This window comes from Drosophila erecta, unplaced genomic scaffold, assembly GCF_003286155.1.
Source record: "Drosophila erecta strain 14021-0224.00,06,07 unplaced genomic scaffold, DereRS2 tig00000000-arrow-pilon, whole genome shotgun sequence".
NCBI classification, from domain to species: Eukaryota; Metazoa; Arthropoda; class Insecta; order Diptera; family Drosophilidae; genus Drosophila; species Drosophila erecta.
Genome location: NW_020825194.1, coordinates 7311105 through 7337349, shown reverse-complemented (window position 1 = coordinate 7337349; position 26245 = coordinate 7311105). Strand labels below are relative to the sequence as shown.

Sequence of the window (26245 nt, the reverse complement as noted above, 5' to 3'; positions counted from 1 at the left end):
GTGTTGGGGTGTTTGTAAAGTTTCCAACTCTTCAAGTTAATCAACAAAATTCCGCTTTCACTGCTGCTTGTTTAGTTTATATAAGCTCGTCAAATTCGTTTATATTTATACTCTTCCAGAGAAACTTTTATACAATTGGGTGGTTTTATGAACGTATTAATTCGACAGCCCACGCAAATCAAGCCTCTATTAATTGCATTCGATTTGACTTTCACCAAAAGTAAGCAAATCAAGCTCGCTTTGGGTAAGGCCCATAGTTGGGATTCGTTGACATAATCCGAGCAATACACAGTGTATTTATGTAATCTGGGATCCATATAAAGTCCGAATGCAAAGCGAATTAAAGACAGTTGCTGATAGTCTCTTGTGAATACATTTGTCCACTTCATAAAAAAATGCTTGGGATAAGAGTGCTAGTGGCGTATAATATCATTTTATATGGCAGTTTCCATGGAGAGTGTGCTGCCATACACAAAGATAATACATTTAACTCAACAGATGAAGCTTCAAAAAACTCCCTTATTCAAGCTCAATCGATAGGGAGAATCGTAAACCGCTCAAGTCATAAGGAAATTAATCAGAACATCCTGCCACCGCCAAGTTATATAGGTGATATAACTCGTACATCGAGTGCTGATCAGGAAGACCCTGGTCCCCATGATGTACCCCAAATACTTGCTGCTCCAGAGCAGAAGATCGATGGAAACCCAGCAGCCACTCATATAAAGTACGGATCGCAAATAAACACTCAATCAGATTTTCAATTGCAAATACAACACCCACGGCCAGTTCAGCACATACATTACCACTACATTGTGCCCAATACCACACCAAAACCGACCATAAGTTATGTGGCTCAAGCTCAATCTGACTTCAACGCCCACAATGCCTATTCAGAAGGTCAAGCATACTCGTCAATCGACCCTCGGCCATCACACATCATTGGAAACAATCTGCAGCATAGCAATCGAGTTGTGCCTTTATACACAGCGGTGGCCCATGGTGGATTCCCTTACGATTCGCCGGATGAGCACCAGGGTCAGGCATCTGAAAATACATCGGTCTACGAATTCAGAGATCCTGGCAAGACTGTAGAAGATGACTTCCACAGAGAGGAGGCTTTACTGAAAACAAGCTCGGAGTTATCCATAAACCCGCCAATTTCTGACCATCAAGTGGATGCAGTTAGCCCAATTTCGAATCAGACGGAAGTTTACTTTATTAAGTACTACAACAAAACTGCCACTTCACCTGAATCCCAGACCGTAAGTGATACTTCAAGTGAGGTTTCAGACGGCAGTGGCCTAATAGACATTAGGTTAGGTATTTCTGAAATTCTGGATAAGGAAATAAAGAGTACCACTCCATCTAATGGGTACTCAGCATACAACGTTCCATTGAATTAGCACACAACTTAAGAATGTAAATTATTCAAAACTTAATAAAATAAGCTACGATTATAATGCTTAGGTCTGATTTGCTTTCATTTTTTCCTGCTGCGCTGCGAGTTTAACAAAGGAACCCTCCAATTGGTTTCCGTGGTCGATGTTGATACAAGGAACATCCATTGGAGGAACCACTGAGAGATCAGCTGCCTTATGAACCTCCATTTTATCAGCGTAGACTCTAGAGAACTCATTAGAGTGGATGTATCGCGGCTGTGCCAGAGCCCTAACTTCGTTCTAAAGAAATACTTTTAGTAAGCTACTAGAATGAGATGATATTGGTAGTAAGTACCTCCTCTGTGATTCCAACAAACTGCGATAGTGGATGATAGCTCATAAACTCAAAGTTCGAGTTTATAGTTTGCACAAAGAACCCTTTCACGCAATACTGAAAGTTATCCGGGATGTTGACTACTCCGCCAACTGGCGAACTCAATGTTCTATAAGCCACCTGCGAGTTCCGCAGACATTCCACAAACTCCTCGGCCGCCATAACATCGGCATTACTTTCAGTGGCCTGCTCAACATTCTGAACAGGATCCATGACTTGACTCATCTGCAAGGAAGGACTCATCATTTTCTGTAAGGAAACGATTGCTAATTACCATTTTAGTCAGGGAACTTTTGCTCTCCTCCAACACTTCTAGGATAAACAAATGGCTCTCCTCGTCGTCTGACTTCTCGTCCTTGAACAGGCCATTTTCATGCAGTGGAGCAAAGGCGAGCACTAAATTGTTTTGTAGATCCTGGCCACCATGGAGTCGGCAGCTGGACTCATTTTTCTAAAGAATAATTCGAATATATAAAATTTTGGAAAGCGATATAGTTTGTTCTGCTTACATCACAGGTGCATTTTTGTGTTTCATCGTTTTGAGAAATGCAATCCCAATCGGAACTGGCTTCTATGAGGTCCCTCGCCTTTGGTCGGAAGCACTTGCACCAACAGGCAAAGGGATATATGATGAAGAAGAAACAGTTGACCAAAAAGATCCTTATGCAGGAGGTGCATTCGTATGTCCTGCCAGGCTGCACTGTGTCGAAGCCACAGCGACCTATGCAAGTAATGCAGATGCCAAGAATGGCCTTTAAAAGTCCTGTGGACGGAAGGATATTTGAAATTGAGTTTCGTAGGTTCTATAATATTTGCTACCCAATAAGAACAGCAACATCAAAACGAGCAGTGTAATGGCTATGACTTTACAGGTGAGTTTGCAAGTTATCTCCTCTTTTCGATCGCTGCAAACGTCCTTGATGCACACATCATTTGGCTCATTACCAGGTGGACAGTTGTAGACGAGACCAGCCTCTTTTTCGGACTTGGGATCCATTCTTTCACAGGCATTGTAGTTGATGAAAGTCTCCAGCTTTCCAATGCAGTGACATCGACAACGCCAAACACAAAAGCACCTCGAGTGGCATTTAATTTCCATAGTTCTTTTGGCAATAACTCCTACTTTTGGGTCAACGGGTTTCGGCAGATTGGTATCACTCTCATCATAATCCGTACTGGCCTTAACCATCACTTAGAAGTTTAGGGAACATTTTAAAAGTGCTACAAATATATTTCAAAATTTCAAACCTACCATCGCAGCTGTACTTCTTGTTTTTTTTCGAGACTATTATCAAGGGCACTAAAAAAGTGACGGTTTGCCCAATATCCGGCTGTAATAATCTTCTGGCAGTGTGCGATGCTGATCCACTTTTCAAAATATCGCAGTTGCAAACAAATATGGTATATTCCTGTGCTTCAAAACCTTTGTTTATAACATCGATCGAAATTTGAAGTGCATCTTTTGTGGTTGCATCGGTTATGATTCTTGAAATTTTCACCATATGCTGATTGCGCATAACAAGAGCATTTTCCCGAAAAGGTATCTTCACTTTTATACTAAATTCTAAATAAATAAAAAAAATTCTTTAAAAGTTCGAATCATATATACTCTAGTGTTATTGAGGTTACCACCTGGTACTTTATCTTCCCGAATATTTAGGCATAGGGTTTTGTCCTTATGAGGACAATTATCCAGCGCATTCATAGAAACTGGTAAATATCCCAATCCTTTGATGCTTCTACTAGCCAAGCCTTTCATACTTTCCTCATTTTGAACCTTTAAGTTGCAAGAGTTTTTTATTTCCCGAATAGATACGTCCTTATTCGATTCATCGAGCAGAACACTATTCCCAATGTTATTCTGTAGATCTTTTAGGGTAATAGCATGTCGTTTTCTAGCAAATGCCTTCTCATTTTCTTTAGGAACAGCTAGATTTCGATTCGAGAAGCCTGTTGATTTTTCCAGGCGAATCATATCGATGTGGGAAGTAAGCACGGCCGAAAAGTTATCATTTGCAAATATGCCTGATACACTATCAAGCCTATAATCAATCATTTTTTAAGTTATTTACCAATAATAAACCATAAACTATATTTTTAACTTACGTTACTATCGGAACAACCAGCCACCATGTGTTGTGACGCCTTCTAAAAACACGTAGTTTGGTGCTTAAAAATGGAACAGGATTATTCATATTAAAGACCGTATAGCTCCATTCCTTCAAACTAAACATGGAAATTGTCAATGTTCAAAAGGTATGTATTAGTTCTAAGCTATTACCTATCGTTTAAAGCTCTGGATAACTTAGAGGATTCACAATTGCACACTTTTGAGTTGGTAACACAACCGCAGGATGCAGATTCAAGGTTGCCTTCTGTATACCTATTGCTTGTCTTGCAACTTTCGCACGGTATCATATAGTCGGGTAGCCGTCGCTCATCACTTTCAGCATCTAAACTGTTGACTTCAGGAGGCAATCCTCCCGGCAAAGGCTTCCCCCCTGGCTTCTTATTTTTACCACCACACGTATCGCAAGGAACGGCCTCATCAATTTTGGGGTTCGCATTCTCAATTTTACCTTCTAAACTTTTCGGTTCTGCCAAGGCACTACTATATATTGTTCGGGGCTTTTCATCCTTCTTTTTATTCTTGCCCCCACACGTATCACATGGAATTTCCCCATTATCATCTATGTGCTTTAGTTTCAGCACTTTCAACGAGTCAAGATCGGCATCATACTTTGGATCCAATCGCGAGTCCTCACCATTTTCCATATGACGATCCTGAAGCCCATCTCGTTTCATCCTTTTTAGGTTTCTTGATCGTGGATAGGGCAACGTCTCATAGGAATTGGTTTTCGAGTAAGTTAGATAGGGATTTATGTTCTGCTTGGAACCGAAGTCTAAATATTTTTGACTACTAGCCGGTTTAAAATAATCCAAATTCAAATCATTTGGCGCGTTGAAACTGTATTTGACCTCGAAGTTATCTGAAATTTGACATTTTTTGTTTGTACTTGGTTGCAATAGAATTTAAGCTCACCTGGAAGTTTTTGTTTCATATGACGGTTTACAATAGAATCGAGGCTTTCGTCTCCAATGTTGCTTTGAGTCCACGGAAAGTCATTAACATTGTTTTCGGGCAACCTTGGATATTCTAACTTTGTATCAAAATTAAAATTGTGGCTGTACAAATTTCCTTTAGGTGCGTTCAAATTTAGGTTTTCATTACCACTTTCGAAATCTTTTTCTTTGGAAAGGCTATTATCGTATGGATTTCCATGTGAAAATCCGTTTGAATCTGAATAACTATAGGTGGGATTTTTAAAATTATTTTTCTTATTTTCTATTTCACTGGGAAAATCCATATCTCTCGATAAACTTTCGACTGGGGTCCTGGAATAATAAAGATCCTTTTCAGCTTCCAATGAAAAATCGTGTTTGTTATATTGACTATTATATCCTCTAAAGTTTTTCTTTTTATATTTCCTTTCCTGGGCCACATAGTTGTCTTCCAAAAGTGGCTTGTAGTTTTCATGGTGCTTTTTACTTCCGTGGGGAAAATCATAAACATCACCAATAGAATGCGATCTTAGATTATTATTGTCTCTCTTAATTGGAAATTCGTAAGTATTTGTTTTCCGATCACCGGATGTTATTAAATTATAATTTTCATTTTCCATTTTATGTGAAAGCCTTTTCTGATTGGGAAAATGATTTTCTACACTTTCGTAAGGAAAACCTTGTACATCATTTAGACTTTTGGGGGGTAACTTGTACTCAATACTTTCGTGATCTTCCCTATTTGAAAATTCATTCGAATTATACATACTTTTCCGAGGTGGTACATAGTTTTTATCAAAATTTTCTTTAATTTTTTTCCTTCTAGATTCCTGTGCCAATCGTTCATATCTAAGTATAAACAAGATATAATGCTATAGTCGAGTTCCCCGACTATCAGATACCCGTTACTCAGCTACTGGAAAGGCGAAAGTGAAATTTCAAATTATTCTGGAAAATTGCGAATAACATTAAGAAATGAAAAAATAAATGTTCCCAATTGTGGGCGTGGCAAAACAGTTTTTGGCCAATCGATAGAAATTTACAAGACTAATAAAAAAATGAAGAAATATCCAAACATTTTTAAAAAATGTGGGCATCTATGTATCTATGTCTCTGGAAGCTCTTTTATAGTTCCTGAGATCGAGGCGTTCATACGGACGGACATGTCAAGTTCGACTCTGATATTGATCCTGATCAAGAATATATATACTTTATATAGTCGGAAACGTGTTCTTCTGCCAGTTACATACGTTTCAACGACTCTAGTATACCCTTTTTACTCTACGAGTAACGGGTATAAATATTTATATCATTTTTCGTATTGGCAATAGTAATTACTTACAAAAGATAATCGGGCACTGATTCTTCCTCAGATTTTTCGTATTCTGTGTACAGCTTGCCTTCATTATTTTGTTGCTGGCGGTTTCTTGAGTTCTGAAATATAAAATGATTTAAGTAATTTAAAGCGAATAAATATTATTTTAATTATGTACCTCATAGGAAAATAGTTTATCGGCATCGTCTGCTATGTTCAAGCTCTTTAAGTTTTCTTTATGTTGAGTGTTCATTTGACTCTTTCTGGAAAAGACTTCAGAATTGGATTTAGGAATATAGTGATCGTGCCATTTAAGTAAGTTATGTTTATCCAATTCTTTACTCTGCGTATCTTTGTAGGAATTTAAAAAGTTGTTAGGGGAATCTAGGTAATCTGCAAATATACAACTTTCAAGCGCATAATAAGAAATCTCTAATCATGTAACTACTTTTTGTTACAGCAGTATCCAAAACTTGAACAAGTCCAAGGCTTGAAAGGTCCTTTTGCTGGAGATCATTGATTCTTTTATCCCTACGCCGAGATGGTATATTTTTCTTATGCCTCTTCGTGCCGAAAATGCTTGAAATAATTGATTTTCCTGTGGCATAGAGTGGAAAGTGATTTCTTTTCACTAAAACAAAATATATAAAATCATAATACCACAAATAGTACAAATTAATCACTCACATCTGGTGGCATTTTCCATCTCTTGTCCTTTTATATTTGTTTCAAGTTGGCCTTCATTAGTCATGCAGGATGGGGAACCACCAAGCTTCGCATTATTATTGACTTCTTTTAGGGGCTTCATGCTTATTTTCTCATTATTAATCGACTAAGGTTAAGGTACAACACTAGTTAATACTTTAAATTATAGGCTTTGAAATGTACTGACTTTTATAAACCGAAGAGGGTACATTACAACAGGCTCGCCCCGGCTAACTACAATCAGATAGGGAGATATAATTTTTGAAGTGATTCCTTTTGAGGGATCAAACACCTTATCAACCACCCAAAACTTCTCCGTGTTTTCCAAATCGAAGCTTGGGTTCATGTGAATATTGACAATCAATTGAGTTTCGCAGGACTTGTTTGTATTGTTTTCGGGGCATTTGATGAGTATTGCGTTCATACTATCGGGCATTTCACTTTTAGCTACAGGAAATAGTAGATTTATTAAAAATCCATGTAGTACTGCAGCAGCAATTCGACTTTTCATTTTTGTTAGGATTCTAGCTATTTTTATTATTTTGAATATAAGTTAGCGACTAACTTGATCACGTTTTCAAATAAACTTGTATTTAAATATAAACCAACAATTTATTAACAGTATATTTATTTAAAATATACATTTTACATTTAAAATAGAAAACAATACTAGTAGGTAAGTCTCTAAAGCTACTAATTCTAAACTCAATTCGGATCGTAGACAAAGTAGATAGTCTAAGTTGACGGTGAAATAATATTTAAAGCACATTGCAGGTCTTCTGTACATTGATCATAGATCCCGATGGACATTTGAAAACTTCAGTCGCACTCCCACCCTGGGCAACGAGCCAACCCAATCTGGAAACAGGGTGCATAACATTCGATTACTGCTCATTTTTGTGTTTTGTAACTTACATATTATCGAATTCGGGAGCATTCGTATCGATGCCCAAGTAGTTCGATTCAGCACAAAGTTCCTGGGCGGAAACTAAAAAGAAGATTTGTGTGGGCGTTAAGTTCAGGCCAGGTAGTCTGGCCATTCCCTTGATGGGACCAGTTAGGGAAAGCATGGAGTGGTATGAAATCTGCATTCCTCCCGAGTGTATCAGTATGTCCATTCGGCTATAGTTCGAGAATATATTTACAGAATGCGGCACACAGCGCATTGCCTTTTCGTCAAACGATTTTGTGATGGATCGCAAAATCTCTTTGGCAATGGAAACACCAACGGAAGCATAGTGCAAATATGGAGGCAATACAGCATCAAAGTACGGTATGAGTATGACAGATAATGGGACAACTGCAAATATTTACGGAAATATTATAGTTTACTATGCTGTTTAGGGTTTCAAATGTATACCGACCGATTGAATGGCTCAGCGTATCATAGAAAATAGTCGACACAATGGGGTATGCCCAACTGCAATGAAAGTTATGTATGATTTAGAATTAGCAACCCATTTTATGGTGAAACAAAACACATACGCATCATGGGAGCCTCCGTTCAAACTTATATCATTCGGCTCCAGTTTGTTCTTTTTGTATATCTCCAAAATGTTTTGAAACCAGCATTCGGACGTAATATCCAGAGGTTGAAGACTCTTCAGTAGGTCGGTTGTGTTTGAGAATCCCTCCCAGGTCTGTGATTGGATCTTCAATGCCGATAGCTTCACAAGGGCAGCTCCTTTCAAAGAAGGTGCTCTCTTCAAGTGCGCTTTCAATGACTTAAATATGATCTCAGCCTGTAGAACAAATATCTAAAGTATAAGTCTTCAATTTAGCACGGTTGATAGTCACTCGTTTTGTGGTGTCCTTTAGGTCTTCGGATGAGTGTTGAGCAATATATAGAGCTGATGACAATTCGGGCATAGCCCACATGGTAGATCGCGTGCAAACTTCAGGACTTGGATAGTCCCGTGGCAATATTTGTAAAGCACTTAGCAATAACAGCGAATTATGTGCAACTCTAGTTGGGTATTTGGTGAGAAAATATTCTAAGGCTTTCAGATAATCACTATTCCTAACAACGATGGGTCCGCTCCAGTTCCGTGGTATAAGCAAAGTCCAATTTAACTGAAAATATATATATTTGCTAGAATGTATTCCATAAGAAATAAGGCAGGGTTACTTACAACTGGGTACAAGTCTTGTAGACTGGATACATTATATAAAACAGTGCTGTCCCAGAATCCTCGGCGAGAGTGCTCAACTTGGAGCTGAAAGAGAAGTTCGAGTGCTTAAGTTCTATTACCGCTTTAGTACTGGAACTAACCTTGTTTAGGTCCTTTATAAATTCAAAAATGGTGTCCTTCTCAGAGACTCTTTGAGCATATGACACAAAGTGTGGTAGGAAATTCTCGATTAGATCGGCTAACAGTATTGGTACCCCTTGTCGAATACGACTAGGCGGTGCTTTCGGACTCATCCAACGTATTTTTCGCTAAATAAATTTTCATATTATTGTCATTTCCATAATATACGACCACCGAACTACCTCAAGAATAGTTGACGAAGTGCTGGGTCCACTAATAATAAGTAGGATGTGCGGCCGCCTTCCGTAGCTGAGGTCATAATATAAGTCTACCAACGGGCTGGGACCGAGATCATAGATCTTGGCTATTAAGGGTGCTATACTCGATGGTCCCACCGAACCAACAGGTAGATATCCGCCTAGGGAATCGAATATCCTGTGCATTACAGTTGAGTTAGTTGTCTGCTGCAAGCAGCTATCGAACAAATTGTGCAATATACCAAAGCTGCCGTTCATAATCTTATTCTGGAACAGATCTGCAAGTAAATGTATAATTAACATGAGTTACAGTCATGTGGCTGATGGGGTATCTTACACAGCATTTGTGCATCGACGCTCTTCTGGGAGTTGCCCATTTCGATGAGGTTTGTTATATTTTTATTGGGCGTGTTGCGCCAACAGCTAAACTTCTTGAACTCCGTGCACGGGTCCTTGTTCCAATTGAGCCTGGCCTGAATGCTGGAGGCCACCGCCTCGCAGATGGGATCCGAGCATTCCGGCGGTGCCGAAACGGCGGGCGAGCACCGATCTCCGTCCATGTAGCAATCTCTGGGCAGAGGTGAGGGTGCCGTGCTTATCAAAAACAATATGGGAGATGCTACCAGCAATGTGGTCACCAACAAGGTGGCTGATGTGATGGCCATTTTGTGCACTGCTGCCGAGGTGCGCAGCCAAATGCACGGGGCACAGCATATCCATCCTATGATGCTGTTCTGTAGATCGCATTCAAAATAGAACCACAATTTGGATAACTTTAGGACGTGAATATCAAGCATACGCACTGCTGCCGTACCTTATTATACCGCGTATTGAAGTTTTCGATGTTCGCACTGTCGATCATTTCGATCTCATCGGATTTACCCATCTGCTTGGAGCCAACGGGCGTTTTGAAGGACAACTGCTTCTGGAGCAGCGAGGCGCTACTCCCTCCGGATGGATTGGCGGTCGTAATAAGATTCCGGCCATGACCGTTGTTGCCCAAGCCGGCAACGCCGTTCTTTCGAAAAACATTACGTGCACTGGAATCAGCTGTCATTGTTTGGTTTTGACTCTGAAAATGTTATTACTTTCGGCTGACTCGCTGATGGGCATAAGTTTTCACGCATTTACATCAATTTGCACTGCGGGTGTTCGGGAACTTGTGATAAGCACTGCTTGCCAAAGGGTTCGAAAGATATATTCATTTATTGACGGGGTACTAATCAATATCAATTGCCTGCTCACCGCACATTTGCCTCCAGAGACCTATATACAGGGATGAGCTATGCGCTCGATCGAGCAATTAGCGCACCTACATGTATAGTTTAAGAATCAAGGAAATATATGTTTATCCGAGTAAATTTACTTAGCACTATAATCACTTTTCTGCCAAAAAAGGAAATGACCACTGGCAACTCTCGGTTGTGCTCGGAAAAGCTCCAGCAGAAGCTTTCGAAGCATCTGGGGTTCCTGTGAAAGCTTTTCCATATTTGTACATATGTCCATTTTGCATTTCGGAGCACTTTCTGGTGGGGGAAGAAGTGCCCCGACTAATATGTTAGTGTTTGTTACTAAGCGACGCCCAAATAAAGTGCTCCATATTAGTTTTATTCGCCATAGTCCATTCCTAACACTCTTACCATCGCCACCTGTTGTCAAGTGGTGGTACTCAGCTTGGAAAAATAGTCACATATTCGAAATACCCATCACAAAAAATTAAATTTTTAAACAAAAACTCAGTTGCATAGTTTTGTGCATTTCACATTTATTTTCGAAGTATCGATTTCATATATCTTTGGCGTCGAATGTATATTATATTTTTAAAGCTATGAGTTGTGTAGGCAGAAAAAGTTGTCCTTTTTTTTAAATATATAAAAGCTATTTCATTTTTAATAAAGCGTTTCAAAAATTACATTTAAGTAATCGTTGTTTATCGATAAATATTTATTTGTGTAAGCCTCTGCCTTAATGCGAAAATTTGAATACAAAAATAATTAGACTTACTACAATAGGATGACTGGACAAAAGCTTGACAAATTAGCTATTTAGATTTAAAATTCCCATCGATTTCGGGCTTCATAGAAATATCTTCTCCTTGTCAAAGTTCTTGAAGTATCCATCGTATTTGCTGAGCTCCCTGTTACTGCCAGTGGAGGACACCATGGAGGGGAGGGCTCTCAGAAAGCCGTGCAAGCCAGACGGAATCGGGGGAGTGGGTGGCACTGACAGTCCACATCGGTTGTAGAGGAAGGGCATGATCCCGGTTACATTGGTGTGGAGTGTCAGCACTGCCTCCAAATCGGACTCTTGGGCGTGCATTAAGAACTGATTGTAGGCACTGGATGGAATCATTCCGAAGTGATCGAACGAGTCCACATAGGCCTCTGTATCTCTTTTGTAGTTCTCCAGAAAGTCACCCAGAAGTTTCGCCACCATTGCGGACCGGGCTTTGCTGGCCACCTTAATGGTTTGCATATTTCGGAACATTACTGGCGGCTTTATAGACCCGCCGAACTTGTTCAAAAACTTGAGTATTATTTTCTCGTGATTGTCTTTGGGATCTTCGGTAAGCCGCCGGAGAACCGATTCCAAGTATATGCTGAACGTCTGTCGCGCTTGAAATGGCGTCAGCTCTGATCCATTGGATATTTTCTTGAGCATCACCTTCCTTAACCGCCTCCCCTCCACTTCGCACTTCTCAACTGTGGGCTTCTTGACAAATGGAATTTCCGAATCGGTTTCTAAGGCCCTTTCGTATTGCCAAATCCGGTCAGCTTCAGAATTATCCTCCTGCTTTTGCCGGCCATCCTTGGAGTATAAATTTTGGTGAATCATCTGGTTGTAGTTGTGCTGAATAATCGGCGTTTGGAATGTCTGACTTTGAACATTCGGTGTGGAAATTGGAATGCCATTAGCAGAATCAAGGAAATTACCATAACGCTGCATTGAGTCATCCGTAGGAAAGATGCGTACGAATCCTCCACGACGAGAATACTGTAGGCGTGCATTGCGCAATATGCGCTGCTCTTCGCCGGTTAGATTAAGATTAATGGCAGGTCCTTTTTTCTTCGACTTCTTTGTCTTTTGCGAGGCACTGGGAAATGTGGCTTGCCTTTGGCAGCTTGAGCTGCGGAAACGCGACCATTTCTGGTCATAATGAGATCTCATTTCTGGACTATAGGCTGGAATGCCCACACACGTCAATAGGTCTGCCATTAGGCATGACTTCACCTTGGTGTCCAAAGGACTATCCACACCCATTGACGGTGATAAGTTGATTTCCAGTAGCCATGGCTTTAGTGCGTTGTCTATTAATATATCAAATCCATACAGCTCAAAGCAGTTATTTCCGTTGGGAACGAACATTCTGCAGGCCGAAATAATGGATTGAGCACAGGCTAGCACAGCTTTAATAATTAAATCTTCAATATTCAGCATTAGCTGACGTGTATCACAACTCTGGAGTTTCAGGTGCCTTAAGAGAGCAGACAACGTCCACTTATGGCCTACATCCTCATCCTGAGCATCGGAGCTCCTTATGTAATCAGAATGGTATTTGTTAATGCTGTAATTGCAGAGGTGCATGCACGGGTTCCACAGGTTATCGGCATGTCTGTCGTACTTGACTGTGGCCAACCTGACAATGCCCTCTTCATATAAATAAATAATTAGGGGATCGAAGGACGTCACTAGGACGTATACCCTTAAATCACATTTGTGACCATCAATGCACAGCGGATCCACTATATACTTCGACACCACCGCCTGTTCATCTTGAGGTATTTGATCTGGCTAAAAGCAAACAAATCTATTTGTTAGTATACAATTAATATACAATTTATAGTTACCGAATTGACAATAAATATTCCCCTTCCTCGACTAGATGCCGCTGGCTTAACTATCCATGGTCCGCGATGCTTGTTGTGGGCTACTACTAGATCTCGGGACTCGATTGGCAGAACGAATGTTTGTGGCACAATATCAAAATGCTTCATACCCCGGAGATGTTGCATGCGTTCGATGTTTTTATATAGTCTGTCCTTTCGGGTCATTTCGTAGGACCTGCGCATACGAAATAAATGCATTTAATTCGGTTAAAATGAGAACAAAATTTACTCACCTTGGGAAATGATTAACCCTCTGATACGGCGCCAAATTTCTAACAATATCTAATTTCATATGAACACCCGTCCAGAGTAAATTAAAGTTATTATTTTCACCCTGAACTTCTGTAAGGCCATGGACATTAAAGAGCTTTCTAAGCAACTTGGTTTCCGTTTGATGGAATTTGTAGGTAATTTTTAGTTTAGAGGCAGGCATGTTAATCCCACTTTCATCATCATCTTCGCTTGTCACCTCCTGATCTTCTTCGCTTACTACAGTATTTGAAAGTGATTTGGCAGGTGCTATGGATTCGTATCCACTCTCCTTCGATAAGTCGGCAGTTAGTTCAATATTAATAGTATTCTGACTGGTTTTAAGTACACGCGATTTCTTTTCACTACTACTTGCAGGCTCTTCACCTTCACTTGAAATGGACGTATCACTCGAGGAATATCGGTTAAGTATCTTCTTAAAAGGGCTAGAAAAAGTTAATTTATCCGATTTATCACATTGTTGCGGTTTTTTCAATAAAAATATCTTTTGTTGCGTTGAACCGCTAAGAGAATCCTTACTACTCGGTTCTGAAGAAGTGGATTCTTTTTGCTCTTGTTTTTCTTGGCATTGAACGGCCTCTTCCTCATTATCCTTCGATTCCGTTAACACTTGTGCAGAGGACTTCTCAGACAATGTTTTCCGGATTTTCGGATTAAGAATATTCGTTCTAAATACCAAAACTGCTTCTCGCGAACCAAGCTTTCCACTCGTAATCCAATCATCTTCTTTTTGATAATCAAAACTGATTCTGCAAAAAAAAGTCCAAATTATATTACTAAATTATTATTTAAAGCGGTTTTAAAACTTACGAAGAATTTGTGAGAGCTTCACACAATGAAGAAGGCATAACGACTTCTGAAATAGTAGAATGCAAAATAATAAGTTATATAAACATGATTATTCTAGAAATACTTTAAATTCTTGTTTCAGGACATACCTAAGCTGGATTTAAATTAACCATCAAATGCATGAAAAACAAACCTTGGAAATACTTAGGCGGACAGACACTTCGCATTAATCACTAACTTTTTAATAAGTAGTTTGCCAGAAATAGCATTGAGATAATCGCACTATCATCAGAAGCTACTATTTTTCGAATGGCTTTTTTGATTTATGTATGTATATCAAGATTAAACATAAACTTAACAAAAATCCTCTTTAAAGGTAAAAAAAAAACCAAAAACAATTAAAATTATCTTTTGCCATCTTTTTTTTGTCATCTTTTTATAGCACAGGAAATAGAAAATACCATATCTAATCAATCGACAACTTTAATTAAAAATTTGCATTGTCTTCAGATGCTATTAAGTTGGAAATTTCACGTTAATCACATTACAAATTAAACAAATTCGTATGTCAAGTTCGCTAAATAGATATTCATTAGAATATTTAAAAGGTGTTGTAATTACTTTAGAATTATTTCGTACCTTTTTTAACAACGTAGAGTACCAGGTGGTTTGTTTGGCCTATTTGAATAAAGATTGATCTAAATATAAATACTGATAGCTACTCGGCGTGAGCACAATTACATTTTTCCAGCGATTAGCAGTTGTTTTTGGGCGATAATTTTCCAGCGTCGAGATGAAAAGCCGTCATGGTCATAATTTTGGAAGTGTATAGCTTCCGAAGTACGGCATGGTTACAATCGAAGTGTTCTTCATCACTTTGGAGTATGGAGTACTTGAGTTTGTGCATCCGCATATTTTTCTAGAAGCTAGGATTTTCTAGATGCAGGATTAGGTTCGAGATCCATTAACCTATTTAAACCGTGAAACGATGTGGTATGGCATTCATCCGGATGTGCTGTATGTGTGTTCCATGCGCTGTACGTTTGTGCTTACTATTCTAATGTAACATAAAAGACATCTCCACCAGAAACACAGTTCTAATTTATCATCTTTTCCATTTAACTGGACGTGACATAGGAAAATGTGTAATCTGGTTTCGAGATAATCAGAATGAATATACTATTGGAGTTTTGTAGAATACACAGTGGTCTCAAATGTTTAGAATTTCATGTTATTTTATTTTTCTAATTGCCGAATGTACAATTTATTTTATGAAAATAATTGATATCCACTCAAATGTATGCAATAAAATCGAAATATTAAAAGTTATCCATATTATATAAAAAAAAAAAACACATTCATTTGATAACTAATTTAGTTAAGTAAGTTAATTTAGTTAAGTAAGCTAACTTCTTCCTTTTCTAGAATAATTAATAACAACTGACTGTCATTATAAAATCGATTTATTTACATTACATTCTTCAAATGTTGTACAAATTTTCAATGAATGTAGCTTATTTGAAAATGTTGTGATTACATTATTGTGGGTTTAATGTAAGTATTCGTTATCAATCTATCCGCATTACGTGCTATCAACTAAAAATTAGGATTCCTCCGGTTAGGGTTGTTATAAGATGGGTTCAAATTGGTGTTGAAGTTGAAGAGTGACGACGTGGTCAGATCGTTTCGCAAAACGCTGCTCGGGTTGATTGCCGGTAGTGCAGAGCCGACTTGACTATTAAATCCGCCGGATCCCCCAAATCCACGATCAGTCGGATACGCGTTCGAGGTAAAGGTGCTAGCTAAGTTAGTGCTTTGTTGGTTGTTAAAGCGGGCCACATTTCCGGAGTAGTTTTGACCAGTATGCATACTGGTCGGATTGTTGGGTTGCTTTGCATTGCTTGCAATGTTTAAATTTCTAGATGAATGTTGTGTCAACAGGTTACCATTGCTATTGGAATTTGGAATCAAGTTAGTGGAAGTGCTGGGCAATAAATTTATGGAACTGCTAGAGGAGGGCACGTCCTGGCGTTTCTTCTGCTCAATCATCGTGTATACTTGAAGTATCTTCTGAAGTTCCTCTCGGTTAATAGATGTTTTGCCTTGGGACATCAATGAGGAAGCCAGTTTCGCCGCGAGCTCAGTTTTGTCCAATGGTTTATCATGGCTATACGGTTTTTTGTTGGCCATATCGGGTTGCTCAGCGTGCTGAGCGTTATCTTTGGAATGGTTAAGTTTACTGGCACTTCGAAGCAACAGTTCAGTGTCATTAATAGCTCTTTTCAAAGCCCTTTCTTTAGCGGGATCATAAATTTGGGATATTAAGAGACCAGTAAACTTTTCTTTAACGGTCTCCAAAATAGCACAGTTTTCGGCTGTTAAAATTGATGAATGAACATTTTCCGGATTAATCTTTTGCGTTTGCAAGGCTTTCACTAGCATTTCGGTAACAAAAGGACCCAAACTTCCCAGGTAATCTTCCAAAGCGGTTAAAAGACGTAGGACATGGATCACATTCGGTGGCTCCACAACCAGATTCTCTTCATCAACCATCATTTTCTGCAGTTCATTTCTAGGTTCTGGCTTTCGCAAATCGGGCTCGTCCGTTTTGCCCAAATGAACATAATACTTTTCGTCGGCTAATTCGTTATTGGTCATTGGCAAACACAAACGTTCGCGACATTTTATTTTGATATTTTCAATATCTTGATTGTACAACTCCTCGATGCGAGCATTAAAGAAATGAATCCACTCGTTTTGAAAGTTGTACGTGCGATGGTTAATGCCAGCCAGTATAAGTTCATCCTTACGGCGCTTCCAAAACATTTGCCACTCAGCCTGATAGTTTGGATGCTGTTCGGGGTCAGATTTGTATGTGTCGAAGGACATATTTAGCTCGCGCACCTTATGATCTACCATGTGGCGGTACGCCTGCCAAAGGTCACCATCGCGCAAAGGCGACACTGATCTACGCTCAACATTCCAGTGCCTTTTGTGGGTGACTCTCTTCCTTTGATCAGGCGAGTTGGATCTGGAGCGGTTCCGCTTTGGGTTTCGAGACTTATGGACATCGCCCGAACTATGTCTGGTGTCCCTGAGAAAGTTGTCGACCATTCGCTTGTGCGTTTCGTCATCAACGGGCGGTTGTGTATTTTTTTCGGGCACATTCTGATATCCCACATAATGAGGTACGTATGGAGGGACGTAGTAAGGATTCGGATTTTCAATGTTCATCAAGGGCTGAACGTTGTTTCTAACCCTGTTGATCAACTCCTCCACCTCTTTAGCATCAACGACGTGTGTGAACGAGGGCCCAAACTTTTCCGACGAGTGCTTTCTATTGTACACCTGGGAGAACAAGCTCTGGCGATCTTTGGAATATACATGTTCATAGCACAGATGGGCAGATTTTCGACCATGGTGCGTTTCAATGGCATGCGCAAGCTTATCAAAAATGGGCATCATTATTTTGCACACCTCGCTCTCAGGCACTTGGGACACATACTGGCGGTACAGACGCATTGCTGTCGGGAAATGCTTGTCGAAATACTTTAAGCGGTGGTTATAGCCCAGCAAATGGTTGTGCATCGATTGCTCATCGGCAGTGATCTCGCATAGGCAACATTGGTATCTGGCATTCTTATCAGCCAAATTCCTAACTATTTTCAAGACGTACTCCACTCCAACAAGGCCCATGACATGACTCTGGCTCCTGGACTCAAATGTGCCGCCAGGTCTAGCTGCTGGGTAATCCGTGGGAGCAACGTAGGTAGGCCTTACTACTACCTTATTGGTAGTAGTTAGACGCACGGGGTGCGCAGCAATGTTGGTCGGCTTCTTGGCCGCAATAGTAGAGTTCTGATTTGTTGCTTGAACTGGTATGAGATTTTTCGGAGTTTCTGACGGTTTAGCAGCCTCTTTTGGCAGTTCCTCAATAATTATGACATCGTTCTCGGGCTCAGGTGTGGAGTTGATAAGCTTGGCCAGCGGAACACAAGATATTTTCGTGGTAAGCGGATTTTTGACTATATCTGGATTAGTTGTCTTGTTGCGAGCCAAGTCCGCGTTATTCGATATAGCATTCTGCACAGCTTTGGTTGGCTGTGGCTTTGTTTCTGTATGTGCGGGATTTTGAACAGGTGGTTTTGTTTGCGCTTGTGATTGTTTTTGGGTCTGAACATCCGCTGCCTGCTGCAAAGTGGTATTGCTTACACTAGTTTTTGGAGCAGGACCTCCCGAAATCGAGGAAGTGTTTGCTGTAGCCGTTGCCGACTGTGGAGCCTTTTTATTAGCAGTGTTAGTTGCGTTAGCCGCATTCACATTTGCTTTCTTCGCTTGCATATTTCCCGGGTTCGGGTTAGGTTTTTTCTGTGCACCAATAACCGAGATATTCTTTTGTACGGGTATATTATTCGCTGTATTTTTTTTTGTAGGCGTGTTATTTTGTAAAGTATTCTTTAGATTGGGTGGATTGTTTACTGGGACATTCTTTTGAATGTTTGGATTATTGCCCTGAATATTCTTTTGAGTAGTTTGATTATTTCCCGCCTTAGGGCTAGCAAGGTTTTGCTTGTTAAGTGCAATGGCTGGACCTTTCTTTTGAATCGGCTGTATTTTTGAAACTTCATTTCCAGCTTCCTGCTTAACAACGGTAGTGTTTGCATTATTGTTTTTGATTGGTGCATTTTTGTTTAAAATAGGCAAATGTTTTACAACTGGAGACGTGCTGTTCTTGTTGTTATTCGTATTGGTGTTTGGGCCCTTTTTTACGGTTTCTGAAACTGGTTTTTGTGGAGCTCGAATGGGCTTGATTCTGAACTGCAATTGCTCTTCAGCTGCCATTACAGAGTTGTGTTTTTTGCCACTGAGGTGGGCAAACAAATTCTTGTCGCCGAACTGGACAACATGGCAAATATTACAATTGTATTTCCTAAGCGGACTTTCTGGGGCTACTACCAATGTTTCCCATTTGCTTGTTGGATTGAGACGAAACTCAAATTGTAATATTTCCTGCAATGATATTGTTGACAACATATCAAGAAATTTTGTACCATCCATGGGTTTGTTTTCAATGTTTTTGGTATTCATTTTGTGGTTGCAATACCTTTAAACATCAATTAATTTTGTGTGGCTCGGAGAAAATTGATTTTTCTTTCGGTTTGATATAAATTGAATTTTTCTTTTGATTTCAGATATTGAGATGCTATAAAATTGAAGGAAAAAATGTTTTTTATATAAAATTTAAGGAGTAGTAACAAAAAATTAGTCTTACATTATTAAGCAGAATTTCTATTGATCTACGAAATCATTAAATACTAAGTTCTTAGCCTACGGCAACCAGTTCGAATTCGAAAAGTCGTTTAAATTTAGGAATATGCGATTGCATTTATAGAAATCAAACAATCCTGGCCTTTCAAGACGAGTATTTCCTTCGATTGACACAAAATGTAGGCAACTAAATACTGTAATAACATTGTAGCAATACAATTCTATAACTACATGCGCCAGAATTATGAGCCAGCAATAGAGCACTATATCATAACTAGTGGAACTTATTGGAATACAATGACAGTTTCGTAACGCGGTTATGAAAAGCATTGAATTTAATTGAAGAGTTACGTATTCATAGAGGAGGGTGTGTGTTGTATTTGCTTGAATTAAGCATACTATGCGAGGGTAGAGTCAATATATAACTCATCTAATTTCAAAAAAAGGTGTTGATATTTTATTTTTTTAGAGCTCCAAAATGTTCCCTACAGCCAATATTTATTATTTAGATTTGGCATAATTATTTCATAAAAGGAAAATAAGGCATAGTAAATCTCAAAATATTAGTATCTTAGCTGAAGACAATCTTGAACAAAACATTAAATGTTTTTTATTGAAAAAGATTGGCGACTTCAGCGACATGGTTCGTATCTTGCTTCCACTTCCGTAGAAAGTTAAAATATGATATTAGTGCAATGCTTTGAGCTCATAAATAACACATATTAATTAAAACATCTTTGCATTTGTATTCAAATACACATTCCTTAAAAAGTATCTGTCCAATTGGCTTAATTCTTGCTGACGGTTGAGATCAGTCAACTGCATGCCAAGTAATTTTGCAGAACAAGTGCTTTTTTCGTTTAGTAGAAGGCTTTATGTGAATGCATCCCATTTTGACTGCTTGAAATCCAAGGTCCGTTTTACATTTATACCAAAGAGTATGAAATGTTTCACATCACTTGTTTCCATTTTTGATATGCTACCATGTAAGGTACATACCTACTGAGGGTGCAAAAATAACTGTTAGGCCAGACGATATCTGTGAGAAGGGGTAGGAACCACCCCCGGAAAAACTCGGATAGAAACCAAGAATCGACATATGCATAAAAGCAATTGGAGCCCCATTGCCTGACCGAATATGATAATATGGTCGATTTCCGTGCGACAGAACTCCAAAAAAGGTGGGCAAAAAAGTCAGAAATGACATCACGATATTTTTGCCAAGTTTTTTAAAGCAAATTGTTTTTTTTACTTAAAAACTTTCGGGGTGCCAAATGCCGTTTTGCGCAGTCAAAGAGGTCAAGGTAAAGTCCATTTAGAGAACAGTGGAAGCCCCGAGCTCCAAAACAAAAAAACAAAAAAAACAACAAAAATCACAAAAACTGCATATAGCAGGCGAAGATATTGATTTTTTTGTTGATGCATGTCCCGCGTTCACATGAGGAAATGGGGAAACCAACTGGAACACACGCACTTAAACCTAAACTTATGAATAACTTATAAATATCAAAACGGATGTGTGTGGATTGCATTCTTATTTGGGGACTCACCGGCGAAACGCAAACGCGGCCCTTTTACCACTTGCGAATACTTGGGGGCCCGTTGGACGTGAATGTGGATGGGGGCTAATGGGTGCTCGAGATCCCTCTCCTCTTCTTCGCTTCCAATATTCCAATTCGCTTGACTGTCGTTCTGTCCCTCGTCTGCTCTTTCGCGGTTCGGTACGCAATGGCCAAAATTCACGATGTACTCGCTTTCGATTACAAGGACAATTTGCTTTTACTTGAATTTATTACTTGCATTAGGCCGAAGAGGACAGAGAATTTCGATGGCAACGCATCAAAGAAACAAATGTCACATTTGTCTCTACGGGCCCAAAAGTTGTTCTCGTTATGGCGATGGGCCGACTGATAGAGCTGGACGAAACCTCGGCCTGCAATCGATACATCAATTGAGCACATTTCGGTATTTTTATGCGATATAATCGGGGGCTCAACAATAATTTAACTCTGTATTTCATTTAAATAGCAAGACAATTAAAATGTATTGTTCCATAAATTGAATTACTAAAACTATCAAACCTATATTTGATGGCAATAATTGACTTTCACGTTTTACCTGAAACCAAAACTGATATTTATTATCCACTGCCTGTTACTTACAATCCGGTATCTATCGGCAATACATATTAATATAAGTTATATTAGAAATATACATAGTTTAAATTTATTATTTAAGGTAACTGTTAATAAACTTATTTAACTATACATTATTGTTTATTTAATATTGTCTTTCATTTTCGGATGCAAATCTAGGTCAAACTTAATCAGACAACTTATCCGCGCAGTCGAATCCTTTTAGAATCAACAATAAATATTTTGCTCCGCATATACTTAAATAATTTGTTTCAAGTCCTACAGATATATACTCATATCGATAACCAGGGCATGCAATCGAAATACTGAAAAAAGGAACCCATCGATGCCCCGATGGTCCTGCCATCGATGTTTCTACCTTCACTTTCGTTTCCGGCGAGGTGCGTAATTTGCTCCGCGTTTTCGCAATTTTAACCAATTATCACTACGATTGAGCACTAGGCCGGCCATGTGCCAATAAGTTAACAGCAAAGCATATCGTTTCCACCGAAACCAAAGTAACCCCCAAATCTGGTTCACTTTTAATTCGTAGAAATTTTACATCATGGACAATTCTGGAAATAACCGCTACGAGCTGTTGTTCATGGACGACGATGACTCCTCCGCCGCTCCCGCCCAGCCACAGATTCCTGCCGTAGTCGCGGCGCCCAAGAAGCCGGAACCGGCGAAGGCGCCAAAGGGCAAGTCAGAGAAGGAGAACAAGCCGGTAACTTCGGCCCGCAAGGCCAACGCTCCGGCGGTCAAGAACGTGAGTCCAGTGAAGGGTGGCAAGGGTCCCGCTGGCGGTGATGTGAGCCGTCCCAGGAACGCAGCCACAAACGGTGCCAACAACCAGGGCAGGTTCAACAACCATAACAACAACAACAACCAGCGCTACGGAAACAAGGAATCGACCGGGGAATTCGGAAACGAGCTGCCGCAGCGCCAGTTCAACAATCGTGATAACAGGGGACCACCACGCGCCCGTACCGGCGAGAAGTTCGGAAAGCGCGAGTTCGATCGCCAATCTGGATCCGATAAAACCGGTAATTATGCCTAGATTCTGTTCTTTGTTCTCGTGTTTGCTCCTCAAGTGGGTTAAAAAGAGCTCAGTTCTCGATTTTCCTGAGTGGAATATGCTAGTCTGCAATGGCGACATGCTGTAAAATATAGTGAAAATGGAACCCATGGCAACAAGATTACATATCGCTTAATTCAGCACATATTTCTCACGTGACTTTCGAGCATTGACGGCAACATTTGTCGAATTTAAAAACGTGTTTGTAAATATTAATTTTCAAAACACTATTTGTGGTATGAAATTGCTGCATTGCATTTGTTAACACATGTGTTTTCTGGAATATTATTTTAGGTCTAATAATTTGTAATTAATTATTATGACCGAATAATTAATTAATTATTATCGAATACAAAATTCGATAAGTTAACATGTCAATTGTTCTGAAAATCCTTGTACTCTTTCATATCAATTGGACCCTAATAATAATTGATTTATTCTCCACAGGCGTCAAGTCGATTGACAAACGCGAAGGCGGTGGTGCCCACAACTGGGGTTCCCCGAAGCAGGACATTGAGGACTTAAAGACGACCGGGGAGACGTCACCGCAGGCGGAAAAAGAGGACTCGGCCAACGAACAGTCGGCTGATCCCGCGGTCGCGGCCGAGGAGGATGAGTCCAAGCAGATGACCCTCGACGAGTGGAAGGCTCTAAGAGACCAGCGTGCCAAGCCCAACTACAACTTGCGTAAAGCAGGCGAAGGAGCCGTCGACAATGCGGAGTGGAAGAAGATGGTGGTACTGAGCAAGAAGAAGGAGAGCAACAGCGAGGACGAGTTGGAGTACGATCCATCGCTGTATCCTCAGCGCGTGGGTCGCCTTCAGCGCATCGTGGACATCCAGTTCAACTTCAATGATGGTCGAAAGGGCGGTTCCCGCAAGGGACCGCGTCCCGGAGCCGGTCCTCGTGGAGAGGGATTCCGCGGCGAGGGTGGCTTCCGCGGCGAGGGTGGCTTCCGCGGCGAGGGTGGCTTCCGCGGCGAAGGTGGCTTCCGCAATGACGGACCTCGTGGAGAGGGTGGCTATCGCAACGATGGACCTCGCGGAGAGGGTCCTCGCAGTGAGGTACCCCGTGGAGAAGGCTACCGCAATGAGGGACCTCGTGGAGAGGGATTCCGTGGTCCTCGCTTCAACAACGGACCCAGCAACGGCTATGAAAACAGACAGGAAAACAACAGATTTGGAGAGAAGCGCCGCTCCGCCCAGAAGCCACTGAAGGTTGACGATGAAGCTCAATTCCCTACTCTGTGCTAGGAGTTGAGAAGAACAATAAGGTTTAACAATTTCACGTATTACATAATTAGTAAGCTGGTCCTTCGGTTAACGAATAACCATTAGATTTTCGGGCGTAATCTATGAAGCTTGACGACCGATTAACAAACAAACAAATCAGCCACGCTTATCCATATTCCTTAGTTATAAACAAAAATTTTTGAATTTTTCACTCTCATCATTTACGCATTTAAAATAACTATTACAAATAGTTGGAATGTTGAAATAAATTTACTTCATTTACAAACCAAGGAATAATAATTACGCTTATAACCATTTTTTTGCCAAAAGGTTTTATTAGGCAAATTCGCTGCCTTCCTTAATCTTTTGAATGAACGCACTTAATTCTGGGACCGAGTACGATTTCTTTCGAATCTTTTTCGGCGGCGGGAGTTCCATAGAAGACGGTTCAAGTTTTGTCTGGGAATAGATTGAGTTTTTATAGAATTACAATGTTTTAATGTTAAATGGAAATGTTTTAGGAACCTACGAAGTGTCTGTACTCGGGGGAAATGGACTCCAGCTGCAGAAGTCTATTTTCCACCTTTTTGATTCTACTGAAAATGTTTTCCTCGTTGTCGGTGGTTAGGCACATGTACGATTCAATTGCCTGTAGTCGCGAATTGGGTAGCGATTTCCTCATTTCTTTGAACGGGTCCGTTTGGCCGTCACGCGATCCCATTAGTTTATTCAATTCGAGTTCGTAGTTGGGTCGCATTTCCATTTGCTGAGGTCCGCAGCGATTGTTTACTCGTCGAACTGTGATAAGTTGTTTGTAGAGCAAAGTGGCTATAATTATGAAAATGGAGAATCGTTTACCCACCTTTTAAATGGCAATTTGACTGCTCCTGTTTGATAATTGTGCTCTGCGTTCGAGCGCAGGAATCGCTCAAGTCTATGTCTGAGTTAACAAAAGACGATTTGAAGTCAATTACATTTTGTGAGTTTATTTCGTCTCGTTTTCTGTTGACAAAACATTCTAAACGCTTGGTTAACTCAGCGTCATTAACTCTAATTTGCACTAGAGTTCGTGGGACGTCATGTGACTCCTCCACTTTGCAGGGACAAGCTGCATAATTGAAGGCACTTTTCGATCTCTCTGCAATGTACATGCACGGGAAACCAATAAGATAGTAATAGCTCGATTGTTAAATATATTTACAAGTATACAAATAATAAGAATACATGTCATGATGGTTACTCATAAGGTCTTACTGGGCCTGATGGACTCCTTGTTTTCCTTCCATTCGCTGACGTGATCGCCCTCGTAAATCTCCTTTTTCCAGATGGGAACCCTAGTTTTTAGCTGGTCTATTGCAAAAGATACTGATTCTAAGGCCTCCGATCGGTGTGGTGACGACGCGGCTATGACTACACTGGCTTCGCAAACGGGCACTGTTCCCAATCGATGATATATGACTATGTGCTTTAGATCGGGCCACTTAGATCGAAGATCTAAACAGATTTTATTCATTTCCTTGAGTGCCATGCTATCGTAGGCCTCGTACGCCAATGACACCACCTGGAAGGTTGAAAAGTACAAATAAGCCAATGGAATCAATTAACTGAGATAGTGAACCCACCTTTTTCCCCTGAAAATTATCGCGCGTAGTGCCCACGAAAACGGACGAGGCTCCACAGCCTGCATCGGCCAGCAACTGGTGGATATGGGCGATGTCTATGGGGTCGTTTACCAATTTAACGTGATCCATGGCGAAATTGTTAGCCTCCACTTAGTGGCGGTATGATGGCCAGTTCGTCACCTTCCTTGAACAGAACTGTGTCACTCAGGTTATCAATATACGACTCGTTGTGGGCCAAAATCAAGTTATCCCGAATGGAGATCAGGCCAAATCTGGACACCAGTAGGTCCAGCAAATCGGAGGCAGTAATTTTAGTGGGCACATCCACTTTCGACCGGGGAGTGTTCGCTAATTCACGGGATTTAGCAAAAAACAACACGTGCACGTTGACAACAGGTCCATCCGCATTCATATTTACAAATGAAGACGAGCGATGACAAGGTAGTTGCACATTCCGATTAGTTATGCTTTCGATTTCATATCGGTACAAAATGGGAACGGGAAACAGCTGACTAAAACTTAATTAAGTGATTAATAGCTTAAAGATTAATATATAAATCAAAGGAGCTCCTTGCTTATTTTATTAGTCAGAATAC

General features: G+C 40.2%; 8 protein-coding genes across 9 annotated transcripts; 2 read left to right on the top strand and 6 right to left on the bottom strand.

Moving 5' to 3' along the window:
- The first annotated feature begins 241 nt into the window (after nucleotides 1–241).
- Nucleotides 242–1442, top strand: LOC113564242. Its single transcript, XM_026979927.1, has one exon. It carries the CDS (start codon nucleotides 396–398, stop codon nucleotides 1404–1406), a length of 1011 nt encoding a protein of 336 aa, XP_026835728.1. The 5' UTR covers nucleotides 242–395; the 3' UTR covers nucleotides 1407–1442.
- On the bottom strand, nucleotides 1441–7295 carry LOC6555487. Its single transcript, XM_001981834.3, has 15 exons — nucleotides 7047–7295; nucleotides 6842–6986; nucleotides 6603–6785; nucleotides 6333–6547; nucleotides 6182–6273; nucleotides 4816–5688; nucleotides 4058–4744; nucleotides 3883–4002; nucleotides 3409–3818; nucleotides 3029–3340; nucleotides 2596–2967; nucleotides 2286–2539; nucleotides 2051–2227; nucleotides 1738–2001; nucleotides 1441–1682 (listed from the first exon to the last, which is right to left on the bottom strand). Exons 1-15 carry the CDS (start codon nucleotides 7293–7295, stop codon nucleotides 1467–1469), a joined length of 4569 nt encoding a protein of 1522 aa, XP_001981870.2. The 3' UTR covers nucleotides 1441–1466.
- A 242-nt stretch (nucleotides 7296–7537) lies between these two features.
- Nucleotides 7538–10809, bottom strand: LOC6555486. The gene is made up of 12 exons (XM_026978996.1): nucleotides 10735–10809; nucleotides 10614–10680; nucleotides 10183–10540; nucleotides 9706–10102; nucleotides 9354–9646; nucleotides 9132–9299; nucleotides 8992–9075; nucleotides 8657–8932; nucleotides 8345–8601; nucleotides 8224–8279; nucleotides 7775–8159; nucleotides 7538–7717 (listed from the first exon to the last, which is right to left on the bottom strand). Exons 3-12 carry the CDS (start codon nucleotides 10423–10425, stop codon nucleotides 7618–7620), a joined length of 2259 nt encoding a protein of 752 aa, XP_026834797.1. The 5' UTR covers nucleotides 10426–10540; nucleotides 10614–10680; nucleotides 10735–10809; the 3' UTR covers nucleotides 7538–7617.
- Nucleotides 10810–11113: 304 nt separating this feature from the next.
- On the bottom strand, nucleotides 11114–21492 carry LOC6555485 (tubulin polyglutamylase TTLL5). Of its 2 annotated transcripts, none has more exons than XM_001981832.3 (5): nucleotides 21133–21492; nucleotides 14336–14381; nucleotides 13489–14274; nucleotides 13217–13430; nucleotides 11114–13160 (listed from the first exon to the last, which is right to left on the bottom strand). In XM_001981832.3, exons 2-5 carry the CDS (start codon nucleotides 14371–14373, stop codon nucleotides 11445–11447), a joined length of 2754 nt encoding a protein of 917 aa, XP_001981868.1. In that variant the 5' UTR covers nucleotides 14374–14381; nucleotides 21133–21492; the 3' UTR covers nucleotides 11114–11444. The 2 variants fall into 2 exon arrangements, with proteins under 2 accessions (XP_001981868.1, XP_026833225.1); XM_026977424.1 differs by lacking the exon at nucleotides 21133–21492 and adding an exon at nucleotides 14954–15002 and having other exon boundaries at nucleotides 11321–13160.
- LOC6555342 lies at nucleotides 15760–21217 on the bottom strand. The gene is made up of 2 exons (XM_001981831.3): nucleotides 21133–21217; nucleotides 15760–19517 (listed from the first exon to the last, which is right to left on the bottom strand). The coding sequence occupies exon 2, from the start codon at nucleotides 19400–19402 to the stop codon at nucleotides 15911–15913; it is 3492 nt and encodes a 1163-aa protein (XP_001981867.2). The 5' UTR covers nucleotides 19403–19517; nucleotides 21133–21217; the 3' UTR covers nucleotides 15760–15910.
- Nucleotides 21493–22030: 538 nt separating the features above from the next.
- On the top strand, nucleotides 22031–24317 carry LOC6555341 (ribosome-binding protein 1). The gene is made up of 3 exons (XM_001981830.3): nucleotides 22031–22118; nucleotides 22271–22763; nucleotides 23243–24317. The coding sequence occupies exons 2-3, from the start codon at nucleotides 22283–22285 to the stop codon at nucleotides 24046–24048; spliced, it is 1287 nt and encodes a 428-aa protein (XP_001981866.1). The 5' UTR covers nucleotides 22031–22118; nucleotides 22271–22282; the 3' UTR covers nucleotides 24049–24317.
- Nucleotides 24318–24333: 16 nt separating this feature from the next.
- LOC6555340 (molybdopterin synthase catalytic subunit) lies at nucleotides 24334–26074 on the bottom strand. The gene is made up of 5 exons (XM_001981829.3): nucleotides 25650–26074; nucleotides 25282–25588; nucleotides 24890–25165; nucleotides 24557–24825; nucleotides 24334–24486 (listed from the first exon to the last, which is right to left on the bottom strand). Exons 1-5 carry the CDS (start codon nucleotides 25776–25778, stop codon nucleotides 24364–24366), a joined length of 1104 nt encoding a protein of 367 aa, XP_001981865.1. The 5' UTR covers nucleotides 25779–26074; the 3' UTR covers nucleotides 24334–24363.
- LOC6555339 (molybdopterin synthase sulfur carrier subunit) lies at nucleotides 25705–26111 on the bottom strand. The gene has a single exon (XM_001981828.3). The coding sequence runs from the start codon at nucleotides 26059–26061 to the stop codon at nucleotides 25789–25791; it is 273 nt and encodes a 90-aa protein (XP_001981864.1). The 5' UTR covers nucleotides 26062–26111; the 3' UTR covers nucleotides 25705–25788.
- Between the last annotated feature and the right edge of the window lie 134 nt (nucleotides 26112–26245).

What these genes read in the sequence shown, in the direction of transcription:
- LOC6555487 (XM_001981834.3), bottom strand. Translation starts at nt 7,295, where the DNA reads ATGCCCGATAGTATGAACGCAATACTCATCAAATGCCCCGAAAACAAT. An exon ending in AAACAAAAACTTCCAGGTGA is followed by an intron (nt 4,745 to 4,815) that starts GCTTAAATTCTA and finishes GGTCAAATACAG; the next exon opens with TTTCAACGCGCCAAATGATT. An exon ending in AAAGTTCCCTGACTAAAATG is followed by an intron (nt 2,002 to 2,050) that starts GTAATTAGCAAT and finishes CCTTCCTTGCAG; the next exon opens with ATGAGTCAAGTCATGGATCC.
- LOC113564242 (XM_026979927.1), top strand. Translation starts at nt 396, where the DNA reads ATGCTTGGGATAAGAGTGCTAGTGGCGTATAATATCATTTTATATGGC.
- LOC6555485 (XM_001981832.3), bottom strand. Translation starts at nt 14,373, where the DNA reads ATGCCTTCTTCATTGTGTGAAGCTCTCACAAATTCTTC. An exon ending in GAAGCTCTCACAAATTCTTC is followed by an intron (nt 14,275 to 14,335) that starts GTAAGTTTTAAA and finishes TTTTTTTTGCAG; the next exon opens with AATCAGTTTTGATTATCAAA. An exon ending in AGGGTTAATCATTTCCCAAG is followed by an intron (nt 13,431 to 13,488) that starts GTGAGTAAATTT and finishes TCGTATGCGCAG; the next exon opens with GTCCTACGAAATGACCCGAA.
- LOC6555340 (XM_001981829.3), bottom strand. Translation starts at nt 25,778, where the DNA reads ATGGATCACGTTAAATTGGTAAACGACCCCATAGACATCGCCCATATC. An exon ending in GTCAAATTGCCATTTAAAAG is followed by an intron (nt 24,826 to 24,889) that starts GTGGGTAAACGA and finishes AACTTATCACAG; the next exon opens with TTCGACGAGTAAACAATCGC. An exon ending in CCCCCGAGTACAGACACTTC is followed by an intron (nt 24,487 to 24,556) that starts GTAGGTTCCTAA and finishes ATCTATTCCCAG; the next exon opens with ACAAAACTTGAACCGTCTTC.
- LOC6555486 (XM_026978996.1), bottom strand. Translation starts at nt 10,425, where the DNA reads ATGACAGCTGATTCCAGTGCACGTAATGTTTTTCGAAAGAACGGCGTT. An exon ending in TTATAAAGGACCTAAACAAG is followed by an intron (nt 9,076 to 9,131) that starts GTTAGTTCCAGT and finishes CTTCTCTTTCAG; the next exon opens with CTCCAAGTTGAGCACTCTCG. An exon ending in TACAAGACTTGTACCCAGTT is followed by an intron (nt 8,933 to 8,991) that starts GTAAGTAACCCT and finishes ATATATTTTCAG; the next exon opens with TTAAATTGGACTTTGCTTAT.
- LOC6555342 (XM_001981831.3), bottom strand. Translation starts at nt 19,402, where the DNA reads ATGAATACCAAAAACATTGAAAACAAACCCATGGATGGTACAAAATTT.
- LOC6555341 (XM_001981830.3), top strand. Translation starts at nt 22,283, where the DNA reads ATGGACAATTCTGGAAATAACCGCTACGAGCTGTTGTTCATGGACGAC. An exon ending in ATCTGGATCCGATAAAACCG is followed by an intron (nt 22,764 to 23,242) that starts GTAATTATGCCT and finishes TATTCTCCACAG; the next exon opens with GCGTCAAGTCGATTGACAAA.
- LOC6555339 (XM_001981828.3), bottom strand. Translation starts at nt 26,061, where the DNA reads ATGAATGCGGATGGACCTGTTGTCAACGTGCACGTGTTGTTTTTTGCT.